Genomic DNA, 21,660 nt, shown 5'->3' with positions numbered 1-21,660 from the left:
CGCTCACACATTACTTAGGTTATCCGGGAGCGTCATATTGATTTCTTATTTCGTTTATTCTCCAGCTATTATTTCAGACAAGTAAATACTAGAACGTTTGCTACGTATCAAATATGTGAATACACATCCTGCTTTGTAAATTATTTTATTAAAAATCTGGAAAAGCATAATATAATTTATGCATATAGTGCTAGCTTAATTAACAGAATTATTCAGAAAAACTCAAACTTAAACTGTTAGATATTAATTTTATCAATCAAGCTTTAGAGTTTTTACAGGTATAAGAAGAAAAGACATCTTTGTTTATATAATTTGAAGGAAAATATAGTTTAATGTAAAATTTTAATTAAAATTTAATTCTATGAGACTATTAAATATTACATTTTCTCATAGAAAATAAAAATTTATATTTTTCATATTTTTGTGATAAAAAAAGAATATGAATACAGTGCAATTGAATTTATGTTTGTTCCTAAGTTAAAATTTATTTAAGATTAGGGAATCTATTCTGTAACTTTTAACAACTGTAACTATGGCAATACAACCATTAAGAGTCATAGAATAGGCTTCTGTATTATGTATAAAATTATACATAATATTGCTATGTACGTAACTCAAATTATTGGTAACGTTTTTTGTTGCAGAAACAATATGGTACGAGGTCGCGGAGGGATGATCAGAGGTGGTCGAGGTGGTATGGGTCGTGGAATGGGCTTCCCAAGAAAGCAGTTTCTGCCACGACATCCATTTGATTATACACTTTGCGAGGCAGCTTTTCCGCGTGTTAAACCTGCTCCAGACGAATCAGATTTCCAATCAGCTCTTGTGAAAAAGAATGCTGATATGTGTCCCACTCCAAAAGAACAGACTTCTATCTTAAATCTTGTAACTAAGCTACAGAGTGTTCTTGATAATCTGATTGTTGCGCCAGGAACCTTCGAAGCTTGTGTAAGTGTATATGTTAGCACAATTATAAATTAAAATAAATTAAATAAACAGTCCCTGTTTCTGTTTAATACCTCTATCATATATTATATATTGACATCATATTATTTATTTCTATTTACATTCTTTTTTAATGTAGCAATTAGAAGAAGTAAGACAAGTTGGCAGTTTTAAAAAAGGTACAATGATAAAGGGCCACAATAATGCTGATATTGTTGTCATCCTCAAAACTTTGCCAACAAAAACGGCGGTAGAGGCTCTTGGAAACAAAGTTCATAATGATTTGAAAGCTGTGAACCCGAAAGAAATCTTTAGAGTTACACAAACGGAGTATGGATTCGATATTGGAAACAACGAAGCTACTGTGCGCGTATTAATAACGACGTTACACCAAAATCTACGCAAGCTAGAATCGGAGCAACATTTGGACGTTAAAATCTGTCAAGGTAATTTTTGCATTTTTATAATCAATATAACTTAGGAATTATTAAAATATAATTTCTTGTAGGACATCTTGCTGCTATTAGACATTCTCGTTGGTTTGAGGAAAACGCTCATCATTCCAGTATTAAAGTTCTAATTCGATTGCTTCGTGATCTTAGAAGCAAATTTGAAGGTCTGCAGCCATTAACCCCGTGGATGTTGGATCTATTGGCACATAATGCCATAATGAACAATCCTAGTAGACAAGCATTACCAATAAATCAGGCGTACAAGAGAGTATTGCAGTTGCTTGCTTCTGGATTATTTCTTCCAGGATCAGCAGGTATATTAAAAACTTATTCTTAAAATTAAAAATCTTTGACTAGTTATGGAAATTATGTGATATCAGAAGTGAGAAAACAGTATGCTGATAATTCTCACAAATGCGCGATTGACGAATTACAAGAATTATTTGCATTTTAATATCAAACAGCTGATATTATATCGATTTAATTTTATAAGAATTGCTACATAAGTATTATATTTTTCAGGTATTTCTGACCCATGCGAAGGTGGCAATATACGCGTACATACAGCATTAACACTTGAACAACAAGATCTCGTATGTCTCACTGCCCAAACGTTATTACGTGTACTGGCTCATGGTGGTTACAGACCATTACTGGAAGGCACCAACAAACTCGCAGTAGAGATGAGCGTGTGGGCAGGAGGCGTAGTGGCAAGCCCATTAGAAAAGGCGTACGAGCCACCTACGGAGCAGGAACAGCAAGAGGACATGGACGAAAGTACTGAAGAGATGATCACCGAAAGTGTTTAGGATCTTGAAGAAAGTGGGAACGTTTTGTGAGTTCCTCATTTTGTATGAAAAGTTACTTTCTTTTCGGTGTTTCTTATAAAACGTATTGTATTTATAACATATTTGCACACATACATTTCGATGATGAATGAATTACATTAATATTTAAAATTATACTTTTATATGGTGTTTATATTTGCACCATAAGCAATTTGATGATGGTAATGTGAGATTTGACTTAAAATAAAGTATAGATTAATGTGCATTCTACCGATTAACTTATTCTATTTCTAAGAATTTTTCTATAGCACTTTAAACATTATACTCAACAATGATTGTATAAATGCCATTTGAAAGAAGAGATTTGATCTCTGAAGATTAGTTTTATGTAAATTTTTTTTATTGAAAAATGTCTTATTGAAATCTGATCTCCTTAAATTTGGATAATGACTGTGTTGCAGTGATATCGTGTAAATATTTAGGAGATCAGCTGGTTTTTTTTTACTATTTCGAATATACTCGTCCACGTATTGTCTACTGATGAGGTGTGCACATTAAATCTCATAATATTGTGTACACATTATTCGAAATATGCCTATATTTTGTATGCACTTTGGCAGTGATGTGCACGTTATTTAAGCGTGTAACAAAGTGTATAATAGAATACATTTGTCTTCACTTAGAATCTAGTGTAGGCAAGGATCATTCTCCGGAGTTTTGACGACTCGTGCGCAATTAACCGTACGAGAACTTGCACCCGGTCGGACTGGTATCTTGAAAAGTTTGCCCTGTGGCATACATACACAAACTTTGTACTGCTCATAGCTCGTCGTCGGGCTTTGCAGGAACATCGGTGCTACCGGAATATCCTCCACGTCGATGAAAACGCCATCCTTGGCGTCCAACACGACGCTGCCATTTACACTCTTTAAGAAGATATCAAGATCGGCACTCCACACGATATCCTTGCTTTCTATGTGTACGCCCTCGGCACCGTGCAATGAGACCTCATTGTCAGACTTGACTGCCAGGCTCTCATTGACTGGTGACGTAATTCGATGAGTCTCTGCGATTCTTACGTCGATCGTTTCGACGCCGTTTGGTAGACCAAAGTTAGGGAAGTCTGTAGTAAAGTAAATTGTACCGGTACGTGGATCTTTCACTTCAAATGATTCTACTTGCGACATAGTGGTACCATTCGGTAAGACGCCTAGCTTCGAATGCAGATATGCTTCGTGGGTGTATCCGCGACTCTTCACATCAACATGTACTCCTGCTTCATCACCAGATATTTCCATTGGCTCATCGCCGTAACTCTGACAGATGCCTGACTGCAGGGATATCTTCAGAAAATGTAAAATGTGTATAATATTTGCGAAGATATATCAATATATTGAGTAGCATAAAAAGATTATACTTATTATTAAATTTTTATTGTTTCAGACTTTTTTATATTCTTATATATACATATATTATCCGTCTTTAAATGTCAAATATATATATATATATATATATACCTTGTCCAAATCTGTTCTTCCATAGAACTTGACAAGGTTTTCGTCTGGGATTACTTCTATAGCTTCCATTCCTTGACTTATGCGCAAAACAGCGATGACAGTAATGTTTAGAAAAAGATTACAGAGACCGATTATCGCCAGGACCAAAGTCAACATCCAGAGACAATAACGTCTTTTAGTAGATTTTTCACTCGTCGACGACATGCCATACGAAGAAGCGATTGTCCTATTAACATTATCCAAGCAGAAAATTAATCATCCGAAATATTAATTTAATCTAGCTTGGATTATATCAATTGTTGACTATATTTATATTAATTATATTTAATCATTTCGTAATTCTGATTATTCCTTTCGTTTCTAATTAAGATAATATAAACAAAGTTTGTCCGTACATTAGTAAGTAAAACAATTGACACACATGCGTCATCAAATAAATCTTTCTAAAGAAAAATATTAACGATTGACTTATTTTATTATAAATATTTTCCTTTAGAATTTTCATTGGATAGGAATTATTGTTATAATAATGATTATTTTCTTATTTACCTCGTATGCATACTGCCGCAACTATTTTGGCGGATAATGCCTTTAATCAGAGGCCCATCGCTATTGGACAGATTATCATCTGCCTTCGATATCGATGGCGACCCAGTATCATTTCCGCATACATCTAGAAGAGCCGACATCGAACGTTCTTTTGTTCACTTGCTAAAAATTAAATGTTAGATCGTCATAAGAGTGTATGTAGAATAATCAGATGATAAACAAATTATGAATATAGATATTTAAAAAATAGAATTATATAATAGATACAGACATAGATAATTAATTTTATAAATATAGATAATTAATTTTATTAATTAAAATATTAGTTTTTGTATTGTATTAATGTATTATAAATTAAAATTTTTATTTTTGCTAATTTTTGCTAATTTTAGAAAAAAAAAATATAAAATCTTATATCATTTGAACATAATTATATCTCGAAACTGGTACATTCATGATAATATTTAATTTTATCGATTATAAATATATTGCTACAAATTATAATACATCAACATAGCTACTAATGTACGATCATGCCCATATAGAACGATTACTTCGTGTCTTCAGCATCGCAGTAATCTTAATTAAAATCGTAGAACTAGTTTTGCATTTTGCTACCAAAAATAATGCTTTTATCGAGGGATTATCCTTCGCGAGCTATCGCACTAAACAGTGAGCTTCTAAATGCCGAATGCATCTGTCCTGTCGCGAAATTTGTAGTCAGTCATTTCGTGAACGGTTTTCTTACCTTGGCTGAGATCAGCAGCGACGCGGGAGGCGGCTGCCTCTTCAGATAAACGAAAATAGACGACCGCGTTACGTTCCGGATTTCGCGGATTCTACGACGATCGAGAGTAATGGAAGTAGGTGAAGATACGGTCGGCGCTTGCGCGTCCAGGGATCAATGCCGAATGTCCTCAGGAATTCTATCTTGCGCTCATCCGAAGAGTTTGTATACTCATGTTTCTTTTTGACAATGCAAAAAATATGAAATTGAAAGTCAAGCAAACGAAGTCATAAATTCCCAAAACACATTAATTTCAATTTTTGTTATTCTTATATGTACATTGATAAGAGCTGTAATTAAACAGAGTGGTCCAGTTTATATATATACATATACATACATACATATATATATATATAAAATCATTCTACAAGAAATATAATAATCCTTAAGTTTAAGACAAATGTTTCAGGAAAAATAGCTCAATATTACTAAGTACTTAATAAAAAAATATTTTATTATAATTTTGAATAGTTCTTGAAACAATTATGAATATAAAAATAAGGATTAAAAAATTTTTTAATAATCTTGATCTGATAGCTTCTTAAAGCCAAGATTATCTTCTTTCTCCTAACTCAGTAACTTCTAAAACATTTTTGTCTTAAACAAGATGGATCCTGTATACTGCTAAGATCGGATTTTCAATATAAGTTTAGAAATGAATGAATTGTTGTGTCATATAAAAAGGAATATATTGAAACAAATGAACTAACTAATGATCTTGAATAAAGAAACAATAAAAAAATAAAAAGCATAAAGACCACTTTTTCAAAGATGTTTTATACATGGAACTGTAAAAAATATTTATCATTCTCATTAGGCATTAGGCTTTCTTTAAAATTATTATATTTTTGTGGTGCAAGATTTAATCCAATAGTTTACAGTTAAAAAAATAATTTCTAAATTTTGATAGAAGCAAGGATGTGAAAGGAACAAAATTCTATTAAGATCAATAATGATACCCTTTTTATGTTTCATAGGATGATTTGATTGGAAATTTAAATATCTCTTCCAAAACTTTTTTTTAGTTGATATTTTAAAATATATATATATATATATATATATATATATATATTTTTTTTTTTTTCCATCGTCGACCATCAATTTAACATATAAAAAAATTTATACTATTATTCGTGTTCACCTCTACTGTAAATTTTATCTTTTCATGAAGAATTAAATCTTAAATTTCTTCAATATGTACCTATATTTGATGCAGCAAAAACAATATCATATGTACAATATCAGACGTAGTAAAAAAGGAGATTAGTACGAATGGAAGCGAATATATTATTCTCTAGTCCTGCAAAATGTATTTAATATTAAAATAATAGATACATTTAAATTAAGGGTGTAATGAGAGATGTTAATAAAAATATTCCGGCCACGCAGTTCTCTCTATCCAAGGAACGTAATGATATACTCGGGTATACACGCCAGGTATGATGCTGCCGCAAAGTCGTCCGAGACTAGTAACCCCAATTATGGTGTACGTGCAATTATGGTCCGTGTTAAAAACGGCAAGTGGTCCTCCGCTGTCACCCTTGAATAAACAATTGTATTCGATTACTTCGCTTCAAATTGTAAATGTTTCTGTTATAAAAATATACAATAAGCAATGTCTTGTTTTTCAGTTGAAACTATTGAATTTTTTGATTTCTCATTAGATAAATGAGTGCTGGAAAGAAGCAAACGTAAGTTGCGACATGATTGGATTAACTAATATTAATAGTTACAAAAATTATTCTAAGAAGCTCGCATTAAAATAAAATTTTTATTCGGAAAGGAATGAAAACTTTCTAGGTATTACAAATGTATATTACCTGGCAAGTATCTTTTCCGACTTCTCCCGCACATATCTGCCAATCATTGACAATCCCTAATGCGAGCTCCACGGAACTTCCGCCATCAAAGAAACTCGCGTTGCAATTCTCATGAGGGACCAAACGGAGTGTTACCTTCAGTAGATTATCCGAACCTTCGTCATCAGCTGAAGAATAAGCGACGTACACTTATTAATTTTTTATGCATATGTACGTATAAAAATAAAATATTTTCTTGTTTATAATTAGATCACGTTATATCCTTATACAAATCTTAGTAATTAATTTTAGTAATTAATTTTAGTAATTCAGTTTTGACAATTTGATGGCTAGATTCCTTTCTTTACGATAATAATAAGTAAATTTCAAGGCTAATAAGAGACGCTGACTCTCATTAACCTTGAAATTTACTCAATATAATTTTAAATATAGAGAGTCCGTTCTAATCATTATATTTCTTTCTTTACGATCTTACCCCAATCGACTAGACCCCATCCTGTGGCAACTGCCTTATTATTTTGACCCACATCAGGCCAATCAACTGGAAGACATGCCGGTCTGACATATGCATCGTAGACAGCATCTTTCGCCAGACGCAGTATAGCTATGTCATGATATTCCGACGGACGTTTATAGTCAGGATGTCTTATTCTTTCCTTTATTGCAATGGTCTGTGGCTTCGCATTGTCATTAGATTGTACGAGATTCAGATCACCGAGCCGCACCCATTTTGCGTTTCCCCTTTTTGAAGTAAATAAAATTTATTATAATAATTATTTATTAACACTTGCCGAAATGCGTTAATAAATAAATAAGTTAGTGCAATGAAAAAAATAAAATTTTTTTAATTTCCAACAATGATAGAATAAACTTGAGTTTTTCAAGAGACCTTTTACACTGAAAAAAGAATTTTCTACATAATATTTTCTTGAATAATACTAAATAAACATTTTTTAAATAAATATTTATTCAAAAAGGAAAGAGTAACATTTAAATCAAATATCTAAAATCTAAAAATATTTAAATCAATATATGTTTAGTACATATTTACTGTAGATATAAGTGCTGTAATAATAGTGATTTCTCCACGTGATACAGGATGGATAACGTTCATTATTTAAAATTTTTGATAATTGAAAAAGATAAATATTTTTTTTGTTTTCAGTATTTGCTTGTTAAATTAAATTTTATTAAATACTTGCAATTTAATTCATAACTTATTATTTTATTATTTAATTTTTCTTATTTAATTTATTGTAAGTAATTTATCAGAAATGGTTCTTACAATGTGAGTATCACTGAAAATCTATAATGTGTATATATTATATGAACTATACATTTTCAGTACCTACAATTGGAGCGAAATATTTAAAATGTATGTCTGTCACCATTTTCATCAGTGTAAGTTACAAATTTCGCAATATTAATACAATCAGAAAAATTACATTTTGTTAACAAGCAAAAATTGACAAAGAAACATAGTCAATAGTCGGTAAAAATTTGGACATACTTGATTTTTTTGTTTATACCGCAAAGATAGGGCTTACTAATGTTGAAATTCACTTTCCAGTTTTCCTAAAGAATAAATCTGTAAAGTTTGACGTTATTATGTTATTACGAGACTTACATTTGGAAACATTCGCTTGTTAATATTACTCAAGAAAATATTAGATTCAGGAAATTTTATTTTTCAGTATAAAATTTTGAATGTGTATTCCTTATTGTAATTTTTTATCAATGTTAAATATTTTGATGATAAATATGAATGATAAATATATGGTATATATCTGAAATAGAGTATTTAAAAGCATATTAAAAATAAATCTAATCTAAGTATCTCAATTTTATTTTAATATATTATTTTAATGTATTATTTAATCGTATCCCGAAAGCTTCGTTTCTTTTATAATCTCAAAATTATTTATAAAAGTAATCTTAACATCTCACAAAAATATAGATTTCAAATCAATCAAATTTATAATTGAGAACAAAAATTACAGTTATAATGATAAGAAAGCCATTAATTTTTGTTTTAGAATACTATAAAAGTAATCTTGGTTTTATTCATTAATTTTCTAAGTATCAGATGAAAGATGAAGAAAGGCAAAATTTACCAGTCTGCTGTCCAAAGACAGTGCGCTGCTGTCAAAACAATTTTCTTGGAAATTAAGGTACCGCCGCAAAGCCATAAGATTGTATCAGAACCGTCGAAACCAACGGCCGCCATGTGCGGAAATTCTTTCGCTTCGGCTTTCTTACCACCGACGATTAGTTTGCGTGTTTTCAGGGCGCATAATGATGTGTTGATAGGTTTCCGGTACACTGTAGGTGTAGGTGGCAATACGAAACCGTAAACAGCCTCCGCGTTTTCCGCGCATTCTGAAGAAAAGAAAATATTAATTTAGGAAGACGTAATAAAATTCGAGAGTTGAATTCATTCTAACTAATCCTATCATATCCTAATTAATTATTTGATCATGTTTTTTATCTCTGTTTAAGATCTCAATATGTGAGTCGAATTTATGTCTATGTTTATATGTATATATAATTTCGTAGAAGTGTTTACGTGCGAGATTTTATATATGTGTGTGTGTGTGTGTGTATGTGTGTGTGTGTGTGTGTGTGTGTGTGTGTATAATTATTTTTTTAATATCAAGCTAATGCAAAAGAAGAAAAAAATATTTTAATGCTCCTGCTTATTCACTACAGTTATCTTGAATTGTGACGTCAGAAACGAGAAAGATAAGAAAATTCTACAAACTATATTTAAAAAATGTAATTATTTTTTAATAAAATAATATTTATAATTGGTAGAAAATAGAATTATATAGTATACCGAAAATTTTCTTTATGTCTCGATAATCAATAAATAATGATGAATTTGAAATTGAATTAATTGGCTAATTAGAAAATAAAACAAAAAATAAATATAATTTTCAAAAATGAATATGATTTTTATTACAAAATAAAATGATAATTGCACCTTTCATTTATTTTATGCTCAGAAAATTGAAGAAATTGACTATGAGTATTTTTACAGTATTCTAAAATAAAAATTAATGGCTTATCATTATAAATGTAGTTCTTTTTCTCAATTATTCTCGACACATTTTACAAATCGTATTAAAAACAAATATTGTTTAAAAAGTATTTCCATTTTAATATATTTTATAAGAATTTTTATTATATGATTTCTCGCTTCTGACATTATCAATCTAAAGATCCTCAGTAAGTGATCAGAAATCTCATTTTCCATTCGAGTTTGCTGAAAATGTCTATATTACTTTAATAAACTATTAGTTTATCATTGCTAGAACCTGTTTATGTATATTTAAGAGACCGTATGCTTTTATTGTATGTTTACGTAAAGAATTCTTCTGAAGAGATAGAAGTATGAACAAAATTGCACGCTATGTTTAATAAATGTTAATGTTGTTTTAGCGTGTTCTTTATCTTTAATTAAAGAATAGATTGAAAAGAAATTTTTTCTTACTTGCTCGTGCTACAGCTCTTGATTCATCTAATTTCAAAGGTCGCATTGTATTTGTTCGTACAGTAGTCTCCTGTTGTACCGGCTTTGGTGTTGATTGAGTGATATGGTTTATTTCTGGGCAACATACTATTGGGTCGAAACCTAAATATCCGCAGGTTTGACTAGGCATTTTGCCTGCTAATAGTTCCTCATATACTTTTGGGCAGTCTTGTAAAGATTTGCAATTACCTGGTGAATTGTCGATCGTGCATGACTCTGAAAATAAAAGACACATTAATTACAAATTTGTATTACAAATTTTTGCTAATCAGATAATCAGACAATTTTATTCCTATGCTTATCATCAAATCAAACAATTTGAGAATTACGTGACCGTTTTAGACATTGACAATTTTATTGTCATCACTTTAAATTTATCAATTGAATTTGGAAATTTATTAAACATAACAGTGTAAAATTGTTATGATATTCACGTTTGTACAGCATTTATATTTAGACTATTTTTCACAACAAAGATTGATCAGATTCATAATGAAGATGTTTTATTTTATATTCCCAATGAACAAAATTATGAAAAAGTTCTTACAATTTCATAAAACGTTTGTACAATTTATATATCGGAAAATTATACGAGAAAAATTAATGTCAATTACATAATTATTTGTAGTTTTTATAATATCTATGATTACATAAAATTTAATCGATATACGTACAATATTCATATGAAGTTTTCATGACATCTTTACAATTATGTATAAATTAGAGTAATGTGATATTTATTTTAAGATTTTGTACCTATACTGATCATTATATGTTAATCGTCTGATAATACTCATTACAAGATTTTAAATTTTTGAAATGTCTTTACAACTATTATTTATAAATTAATTGTTTTGTAATATAAATGTTTTTGAAACGTTTATATAACTCTATATTTTAACTCGATTTTTAAGTAATTTCATTCATATTTTAAAATATTTATACAACTGCGAACAAGGACGTATTGTGTAGAAATAATGTGTATGTTTGTAAAACATTATAATTTTATTAAAAATTTTATTAAAATTAAAATATTTTATATAAAATGAGGTTATTGTAATTATTATTATTAATCTATCCAAGGAGCACAAAGTTCTGAGAAAATACGAAAAAAATGCTTTTAACAGTTTATAGTAAATTCATCATAAAAACTTATACGAGGAGTTGAATAACAATCAAATGCTAATTGTCGGACAATTTATAGCTCAGAGTTAGCATGTTAAGTGAGGGGGGGGGAGGGAAGGGGAGTTCATGCTAATCACCCTAGCTAAATCTTAAGTTTAAATCGAAACCACATTTTTAAAAATATATTCATTTATATACATGCGTATAAATAATGTTTGGCGTATCTCAAACATTTATACGCATGTACATAAATGATGAATATATGAAGATAAATATGAAGATAAAAATTATTTAATTTTGGTAATTATTGACGAAAGCTATATTAACATCTGTATATGATCTTTAAGACATTGTTTTATGATTAATTTGTTATAAAACAGTTGTGTATTACAAGTTTTAATACAGTTAATATAATGTTAAAAATGATTAGAAATTAGTTGTATAGATTTTTCACTTACCTAGAAAGTTATATATAAACATTTCAACGACATCATTACTTATATTTTTAAGTTGCACAAGATGAGTTATAAAGTTTTAAAAAAAGTTGTATAAACATTTCTATATCAAAATTTGTTAGAACTAAAATAATAGAATTAAAATAAATGAATTGTTACACACTTTAGCACTTGTATTGGCTCTGATAAATAGCATTAATACATTTATTGACTTATTCGCTGCAGACTATTCTGTTTATATTGATAAAATTAATGATTACTATTTAAAAATATTTTTTTCGATTCAATTTTGGAACTAAAAATTTAAGAATAAAGATATTAATGTGAGACTTTTCAAGTTGAATTATTTATTGCTTTAAAATATTTATTATAGAAAAGAAAAGAGTTAGTTGTAACATTTAAGATTATTTTAGTAAATATAAATATAATTACGTAGACTAATTGAAAGGGATTTCATAAATTTATTTCAAGTATAATTAAAAATTTTATTTCGTGCCACATGTTTTTTTCATAAATCTAAAAAGAATTGAGGCTGATCTAAACAACAAATCGCGATAATGTCAAAATAACATTAAAATAAATTGTTATAATTTGAAAAGTGACTTTTAATTATTTTAGAGCCATTTTGATGTCATTTTGATTTTATGATGAATTTTTTTATTTGAAGATATATAAATTAATGAGATACAACATTGATTAATCTTTCTTGTTAACAAGGTCATTGAGTCGGATTTATTTGTTATAATACATTAAAAATACAAGCTTCTTTTTCAATGTTAGAAGTATTTTTACAAACTTTGCAATTGTCAATTGTTAAATCATTATGACGAATACTAAATTATACAACGTAGTATATTACATGGATAAACACAAAACTAATTGTTGATGCTTGACGCGTAATTATCAAATAATTATTTCTTCTTTTGCATGCAAAATTAAAAGTAAAGAAATTACACAAAACCAAATAATACATTTATAATTATGTATTAAATATATAATCATTTATAATCAGACAAAGAAAACATATTACTGTACAATAGATTTTCTTTATTATACAGCACGTGGTTCGGAAGATTTTTCCATTCACTGAGAAGAATGCACTCGATATATTTGTTCCCGTATTTTTAGCGAACTAATACTCACGTCCGATGTACATTCCATGAGTCGGTGACAAGATCGAAACCAACACCAATAGTAATAACGATGAAGCGATCGACACGCTCACTGGCATCCTCAGCCTTGGTCAGTCTTGATCACGCTATTTTCTCGTCTGATCCCAAAGACTCGTTGGCGATGGAAGATATACCTCGTCTAACACGTTTCTGTTTTTCCCGATCCCCACTCGATCGTTCATTCTCCCAGTGGTGGTGATGAACCACGAGGTCATTCTCGTAATGTACTTCTTGATAAATCAGTGGATCGTACATATGATTCCATTTACGTCTTGGAGGAAAATCTCAGCAAATCGATCTAATGGATAATTAAGAGGCAATGAATTGTCGCGTGCCGCAAGCGATCTGTAACAGGAATTGAAGCCTCTGTAATTCTTATGTGACCTTGATTGAAATCGTTGTAATTTCTGTAATTTCCATTTTTAATGTGCGAATCTTTCCCGCGAATTATTATCATGCTGCTGTCGTCACGAAAAACGATACTAAAAAGTTATCTCTGCACGAAGAGAAGTTTTTCTTAGAATTTATCTTGAAAATATGACAATCGTGGAATAATATTGTATTTCGAAGAATTTTAATGTAAATCTCTCTCATTCATTAATAAAACTACAATAAAGTATAAAATCAGTTTGATTAATTTTACTGAAGTGCATGATAAAAATTTGTTAAATAATGTATTACAACTACCATATTTTCAAGGTAAATTTTAAAAGAAAATTTTCTTCGTGTGCCTACATTATATTTTGTCATTTGAATTTAATGGAAATATAGATCATTAATTCCACAGATATCCAATGAATAATGAAATGTACATATATGATTTTGTGTGCATTCATGCATATAATCAATTTCTCACTTCTTATTTGAATCTGTTAATTTATACTTAAAATATTTATATTTTTTTTAATAAATACTGAAATAAAAATTGTAAATAAAAGGCTTACAGCCTTTTCGTCTGAATATAGAAAAAATAATGTTGTATTAATAGCATTAATTTAATGGGAAATAATCTTATTTACTCAATATAAATAAAAAAATTTATTTAATTTAAATATATATGTATTCTCTAACAAAAAATGTAAAGATGTAAACTAATTTAATTTAGTTTATTTTCATCTTTTTGTTAGAGGATGCATGTATTTATCGAAAGAAACAAAAAAAATTAAATTAATTTCGCCAAATAAATAATTCTTTTTTTTCTCAGTACAATATTTTATACAAGTGTATCATATTGACATATTATTTTGTTTTTTATGCAACACAGAAAAAACCGAAAATTTCGTTAGAATAAATGCAAAGAATCCTAGAATTGTATCTATGTTAGTCATATCTATCTCTTATTATTCTGCATTTTTACTATATTACAATTTTTTTACCGTATTCATTCAATAGGAAATACGTTAACTTACTTGAAATAAATGTATGTAACTTTCTTAAAAAAGTTTTGATACAAAGGATAACAGTCTGATTTATTTTATGATGACAATCGTTTAGCGCGTGCGCACGCGCAAAACGATTTATTTATAACGTAAGAGTAAATTGCAGATTTTTTGGAAATTTTTGTGATTTCATTACAGAACTTAGATCTTATTACGATTAATATAATTTATTTCTTTTATGGTATCACTATTTCATTTATAGATTATATATTACTAAGCTATTAGAGATCTAATAATGATTAGATATTTTTCAACACTTCAAACATCGAACTTAATACATGGAACAAATCCGATTCGATCCATCATGATTGACGTTACGACGCTGCCAAAGGCCCGATGGGTTTGTTAAAGCCAGTTTCATTAAGACCGAAACACATATACAGGGATGTAGCATTTTTTAAATGTTATCTACAAGAAATTGATACGGTAATATTTATTATTAACATATTTATTATTAACATAAGTTTAATAATATATTAATTATTCTAAGATAAATTAATGGTTTCGCAGAAAATATGCATCTGTATGAAAGAGAAATATCTTTATGAATGAAGTAAAGCGTTAAATGTAAAATTTATGTCTCACGCATTCTAGGATGTATAATATAATAATACAGAAGAATGTAGTGTGTGTTTGAGTAATAATAAAATGATTTTTAATTAAATAGGATTTATAAACGCTTTTTTAGAAGGTATAGCATTCTTAGCAAAATTCTTGCAAATTATATCTCAGGTTAATAGGTGATAAACAAAATTTTACAATTTTTGTTCTTTATTTTATAGAAAAATTTTTATTTTATAAAACAAATCTTTATTTTATAAAAGTTAATTGAAGATTTACTTATCAATTGTAAATACAATATTGAAAATTACTACAAATAATAATCTATTTTAGTAGTTACAAAAAAATTGTTTTGAAATACATACTTTCAAATATTTAAAACATCTCTTGTTAAATCTGAAATTTAAGTTAATGTTTTGTTTAATTGATGTTTGTGTTATGTGTGTGTTTGTATGTAAAAAGAAGATTATGTTTTTATCGTGAGCGTGAGTAATGATATGCGGTTAAATCAGAACACAACGCAGTTTTTCTACGAAATAACTGATTATTAAGGTACAATACCTACTTACAAGGAAGCAGACGCAAACATTTTATGAAATGCACCAAGAAGAATTCAGCGGATACGTCATTGCTTGTAGTTCCGCTAATATCTTTAATGACATTTTGATTCATGGATCAATCGTTAATAAACGACCTCATCGAGCAATCCGCATGCACTTCGTTATGCATTATATTGTTTTTAAGGCGAGAATTTGCCTTTGTTCGAAGGTAGTGTCGGTACGTCGTGGATTTACAACATGCACAGAGAGCTTGCGATCGTGTTGTTCGTCACAATTTTATTTAAGAATTCCGCGGCGCGAAAAAGTGAAGAAAGTTAGTGATAGTCTATCTACTTCATTATATCCACGGATTCAAAGAATTGTTTATTTCGAATCACGCACACATATCATGATTTCAATATATCTTATTTTCTTGCCAAACTTAAAATTAATTTTTTATAGATGGAAATTTTTAATACTAAATATTTTAGCAATTAATTACAAAATTAAATAAATATTTGTTTAAATTAAACTCTTAAAAGTGATTAAAAAATAAGAACAATGCTTAATTTAGAGACTTATATGTTATGTGCAATTATTTGTTTCAGTTTTCGTATCACAAATCTCCATACTTTAATAATCTTTAAGTAATAATCTTTAATTTTATCTAAAATTTTTCATTAGAAATCAAATTCATTAGAAATCGAGTTTTTATAAAATCTTCCATAAAACCTTTGTTACTGGAAAATCAATTCTAATTAGGCTGCAGTTTACTGTAAATGCTTTAAAGCATTTGATTGATCAAGCATTTGCTTGACTAAAGAAAATAAAATTTAACTAATTGGCCAATCACAAAAAAACATTTCAAAACAATTTGTAATTGCAGATAATTATAGACTTATTCTTCATTATGCGAATATGTGCTTTGATTACAAGAAGCGTGTATATTTATTTAGATTAACATACAAATAGATGCACATTTCGCAGGAGATGCATTAAGTAATCATGACGTTCAATAATAAATTAATGAACTACACATTTTGCAGCAAAAGAATTATGCGTATAAATGAATTTAATAATAAAAGTAATTTCCATATGTTCCCATAATTCCCTCACATCGTAATTGCACCATAAATCATTTCCCACGCATTTTCCGCTATGATCTGCATAATTTCCAATTTGCATAATCCTCGCTTCTTCGTAGAATGTAAAGAATACGCCGATCTAGTTTACGAAATGGAGAACTCGCCGACTTTACGTATCAATGCCGACTCGAATAAAGTTTCCCGCTGCTCCGTTGTTGAGACACCTCTAATCATCGGCGGAATCCAAGCGAAACATGCGGAATTTCCGCATATGGTGAGAGCAAATACGTATTTATCGCTGCAATCTGCAAAATAATGAAGAATATAATGTTGTTGAATGTTGTGACAAACATATAAGCATTAACATTTGTAGACAATGAAAATTGTTTTCTAAATTTTAATTACTTAATAGAAAATGATGATGATTAATATAATTGTCACTAATATAATGTTACGTAAACAATGTAATATAAAATTTATGCTTATATAAAATTATTCATAAATATGCAGAAAAAACATAAAATTAAAAAATATAAACTATATAATAAAAAATTTTTTAATACATATGTAAAATATACTTTTGCATATCTCTATAATTTTTAAAAATAGAAAATAATAATTGCAAATATTAAATTTTATTATATTTTTGTTAAATAAACTAACTAACTAATTTGTCTAATAATTTTTGCTATTTTATTGTCACACATTGCATAGCAATAATTTTTGCTTTTATATGCATTTATATCCTAAAAACGTGTCATTTGGAATCCTTTGTAATAACATAATATAGATTTCCATGTAACATTTTAATCATCAAAATAATTAACAGAACAGTATTTTCCATATCATAGGCAGTGATCGGTTATGGCAAAGATGTATCCTGGCAATGCGGAGGAAGCATCATTTCCGAGAATTTTATTCTGACAGCGGCGCACTGTATGGAATCCCCGGACAAGTAATAATTTTGTTACAATTATTTCTTCGCACTTACATCATTACTATATTATCATCGATTTTGGATATCAAATAGAAACTTATGTTAGGGCAGGACTATTCGATCAGTTTGAACTTTAAAGTAATACAAATATTCACAACAACAAACAACATCTCTTTGCAGTGACGTGTTTAAAACGTCACGACGTGCTTTACAATTGCTCTTTGAGAATACAAGCACAATTTTTAAATATTCGATATGTGCTGCTCGGAAACATGAACGTTACGCAGAAATGAATGAAAAAACTGTATTCTGTTACTAAATTACATCTACGTGTTTCTTAGGGGTCCTGCAAGCAAAGTGCGAGTCGGCTTAATTAATCTGTTAACTCCCGGCGGTGATATGCAGGAGAGGAACGTCGTGGAAAGAATTAAGTATCCAGATTACAAATTTTCGGTCAGTTACCACGATATAGCATTACTCAAGCTTGAACAACCATTGAAGTTGAATCCTCAAGTGAGACCTGCGTGCCTCGAAATAGAATCCCAGCTACCAGGAAAAAGTGCTATCGCCTCTGGATTTGGGAAAACATCCTATGGTCAGTATCTTTTAAAATCTAATCTACAATATGCTTTTTGCTTCCTGTTTCTAGCGTTTTACTTCGTACTTTTTTGCGACTGTTTTATCGATAATCATATTTTTTATTGTCTTGTTTGAAGTTCATCAATTTTTATCTCAATCGATATAGAGAAAAAACAGAAAAAACAGAAAAAGAGACAAAAAGAGCAAAGATAAAAAGCGGTAATAGGCAAGAAACAGGAAGCAAAGAACTTATTACAGATTAATTATATATTAAATACAGGTTAAAAATAACTTAAATTTTTTTTGTTACAAATATAGTAAGTAAAATGTGAAACTTCGCGATTATTGATGCGTAAATAATATATAAGGCGATAAGATTCGCAAACAATTGAAATATACTTATCAATAAAGTTAATAGGAAATGTTTTAACTCGGAATCAAACTAGTTTGTACTTGACTTCCGCATTGAGGAGAATTGAAATCCAGAAACATTTATCTTATCGCCTTATAAATATATTATTTATGCATCAACAATCACAAAACTTCATTAGCATTCTATTTATATTTGATTTATTCTTAGAACCACGGAACTATTTTTATTATTATTATTTTTATTATTATTATTTTTATTATTATTTTAATTTTCATGTTTATGTTAAATTTAATAATAGTAAAAAATTAATAATAGTAAAAATTTAATAATAGTAATTTTATATCATTTATATTTCTTTTTTTGCATATTGAGAGATATGATGTGAGATATTGTTCAGAATCCAGTACTGGCAGCAACGAATTGATGAAAGTCCAGTTGAACTACATTTCCGAAAATGAATGTAAAAAGACTTATGCTGAGGATCTTGGTACTCGGCGACTACCTGATGGTTTAATATCGAGCTTATTTTGCGCTGGCATAATGGAAGGCGGCAAAGACACTTGTCAGGTGAAAAATTGTTTAAAATTATTTTTAAATCTTTTATTTTTTAAAATAAATTTTTGAAAATAAAACATTTCATATTCTTCAGATTAAGGATTTTGTTATACACCATACTCTTTACTTATTTTTGAATTTATTTCGACTTTCGAAGTCCTCAATTTTAATTTAAAGACTAAAGAAATTTATATATGTAATTTTAAAGATATATCAGTAAATATATACATTATGTATTATAAAGAATAACTACACATAATATATTTAAATTAACTAAATTTGATAAATTTTACTTCTAAAAAATATCAGTAATATTCTTACTATTAAATATAATCATGTATTTTAAAGATCCTAATGTATTTTAAAGAATTGTGAAAAGATTGGAATAGAGTCTAATTTGGTATATTTGTAGGGTGATAGTGGCGGTCCGTTGCAAAGAATTCTTGCGGAACCTTACTGCATGTACAGCATCGTTGGTGTGACAAGCTTCGGCAAGTTTTGTGCCTTTAAATCATCGCCCGCGATATATACTAAAGTTAGTTGTTATCTCGATTGGATTGAGAATATTGTTTGGCCATAAAAATCATATACGAAAGCATATCAATGCGATTCTCAAATTTAATTCCAACGATTTCAATAAATAGTAAAGAATAATTATATGAAGTTATCGAGATAGTGAGAATTGAGGAATAATTAGAATAAATAATAACAGATAATATCATCATATTATAATCATTACTATAATTTTTATTGCAAAAGAGATAATATTTATTGATATATTTACAATGTGGTACCCAAATGTATGTATATACGTACGATCCAGTGTAATGAACATATGTACTTTTACTCAGGTAGTACATCCTAATTAATAACAACCAACAATGATAAAATGTATACAATATATAATGACTACGCTCTGTAAAAATAGAATAATATTCAACCCACACAATTCGGATAAAAGATTCGGTAAAACAACGCCGTAACATTAACTTTAATAGATGTTATAGTATGTCTAGTATATATTGGAAGATACACACATAAAATTATTAAATATTACAAGTGGCTAATAAAAATACAGAAACGAGGACTTATAACATGATAAAAAAATCTACAGAGACGTGATCTACTTATTAGAAGAAATATCTCGGTAATCGTCCAGTAAGATAAGAGATGCTTAAAATTTCCATCGAGACGCAATTAAAATCCTTAATGAGTACGTATATTATTTACATTATGTACGTGATTTAAGTTATCAGTCTTACGGCTCTCGAAAGGAAATAACGCATATATGTACATACACACGCTAGCGTGAGGTCTCGTTATATTGACTAACGACTGATATTCGACGAACAGACACGAACTTGAACTGGAGCAGCAGAACCGGTGCACAAACTGGCTTCTTTGCAATAAAATTATCAATCTACGTTTTTCCAATACATTTGTTCGTAGCTTCTTTTAATTCGCTTGAAAGATAAAGAGAAGATAAAAACAAAGAAGATAAAAGAACGAGAGAAGAATTGAAGAAAAAAAAAGAAAGATGAAATCAGAAATAGAAAGAAAAGGAAAGGAAAGATAACAAAAGAATTAGTAGAAAATAGAAATAATAAATTTCTATTTGATTTGTTTATTGAAAGATTTGATGTTAAAATCTATCTCGCTGAGAAAGCGTAACGAAAGTGGAATATCAATCGTTATCTACTTTGAAGAATAGAACTGCAAAGAATCCCTACGAGCAGAGAAAGCAGTTCCGTCTACAGTGCTGCTATGAAAGCCTGATGCAAGACGCGTAGAATGGCGTCTGCAAATCACCGGGTGGAGTCTAGCATTTCTCGTAGTCATGCCGACGTTTCTTTCCAACAATTCTGCAACTTAAAGCACTCTCTCATTCATCGCGAAAGCAGTGCCGCCTCCGGTTGCCCTCTCGTTTCCTGAAAGCAAAACTCAGATCTCTGAGCATTCGAATATTGCTTTCGTTTAACAATGCGGGTGGCATTGTATTGCTAAACCCCACACACTAGCTAAAGAGACATGCATTTAATTTCAAACGAGAGGCTTGAAGAAGTACAGGTACAGACATTGAAGTGACAGCGTTTTGAACATGCTGGAAGAGCTAGAGTCAGAAGTGACTTCAAAGAAACTTTACAGGATGTTTCATATATAGAAGCCCGCCAGATAAGAGATAAGAATTAATCGGCAAGAAATGTTTGCTGCCAAAAAGTATCGAAAGATGATCGTGAGTTCACAAGCATTCATGCTCCACTCCGCCGTTGCTATTTCGACGCGAGCCTTTGCGATCGCACTGACTACTAACTCGTGAATACCTGAATAAAACTGACGTTTCATAATCGAAACATTTATACAAGCTTTTTACAAAGTTACTTCGGAAGAAAATATCAAGCATGATAATTCAACTCATGTACATTATAGAATTTCTTTTTACATATATTCAC

The 21,660-nt window shown here is 29.3% G+C and overlaps 4 protein-coding genes across 4 annotated transcripts; 2 read left to right on the top strand and 2 right to left on the bottom strand.

Moving 5' to 3' along the window:
- Positions 1 to 651: 651 nt before the first annotated feature.
- On the top strand, positions 652 to 2,206 carry LOC105626150 (interleukin enhancer-binding factor 2). The gene is made up of 4 exons (XM_012207466.1): positions 652 to 948; positions 1,085 to 1,391; positions 1,454 to 1,711; positions 1,920 to 2,206. Exons 1-4 carry the CDS (start codon positions 652 to 654, stop codon positions 2,204 to 2,206), a joined length of 1,149 nt encoding a protein of 382 aa, XP_012062856.1.
- A 665-nt stretch (positions 2,207 to 2,871) lies between these two features.
- Positions 2,872 to 4,391, bottom strand: LOC105626139. The gene is made up of 3 exons (XM_012207455.1): positions 4,252 to 4,391; positions 3,703 to 3,928; positions 2,872 to 3,528 (listed from the first exon to the last, which is right to left on the bottom strand). The coding sequence occupies exons 1-3, from the start codon at positions 4,389 to 4,391 to the stop codon at positions 2,872 to 2,874; spliced, it is 1,023 nt and encodes a 340-aa protein (XP_012062845.1).
- A 1,945-nt stretch (positions 4,392 to 6,336) lies between these two features.
- On the bottom strand, positions 6,337 to 13,201 carry LOC105626128 (serine protease persephone-like). The gene is made up of 6 exons (XM_012207443.1): positions 13,114 to 13,201; positions 10,352 to 10,606; positions 8,973 to 9,237; positions 7,334 to 7,599; positions 6,859 to 7,025; positions 6,337 to 6,578 (listed from the first exon to the last, which is right to left on the bottom strand). Exons 1-6 carry the CDS (start codon positions 13,199 to 13,201, stop codon positions 6,402 to 6,404), a joined length of 1,218 nt encoding a protein of 405 aa, XP_012062833.1. The 3' UTR covers positions 6,337 to 6,401.
- Positions 13,202 to 15,939: 2,738 nt separating this feature from the next.
- On the top strand, positions 15,940 to 19,790 carry LOC105626117 (serine protease snake-like). Its single transcript, XM_012207432.1, has 6 exons — positions 15,940 to 16,015; positions 16,886 to 17,040; positions 17,618 to 17,721; positions 18,045 to 18,298; positions 19,053 to 19,222; positions 19,623 to 19,790. The coding sequence occupies exons 1-6, from the start codon at positions 15,940 to 15,942 to the stop codon at positions 19,788 to 19,790; spliced, it is 927 nt and encodes a 308-aa protein (XP_012062822.1).
- Positions 19,791 to 21,660: the final 1,870 nt, after the last annotated feature.

This window comes from Atta cephalotes (assembly GCF_000143395.1).
Source record: "Atta cephalotes unplaced genomic scaffold scaffold00001, whole genome shotgun sequence".
Classification (NCBI taxonomy): Eukaryota; Metazoa; Arthropoda; class Insecta; order Hymenoptera; family Formicidae; genus Atta; species Atta cephalotes.
This window is presented reverse-complemented; position numbering and strand designations above follow the sequence as displayed.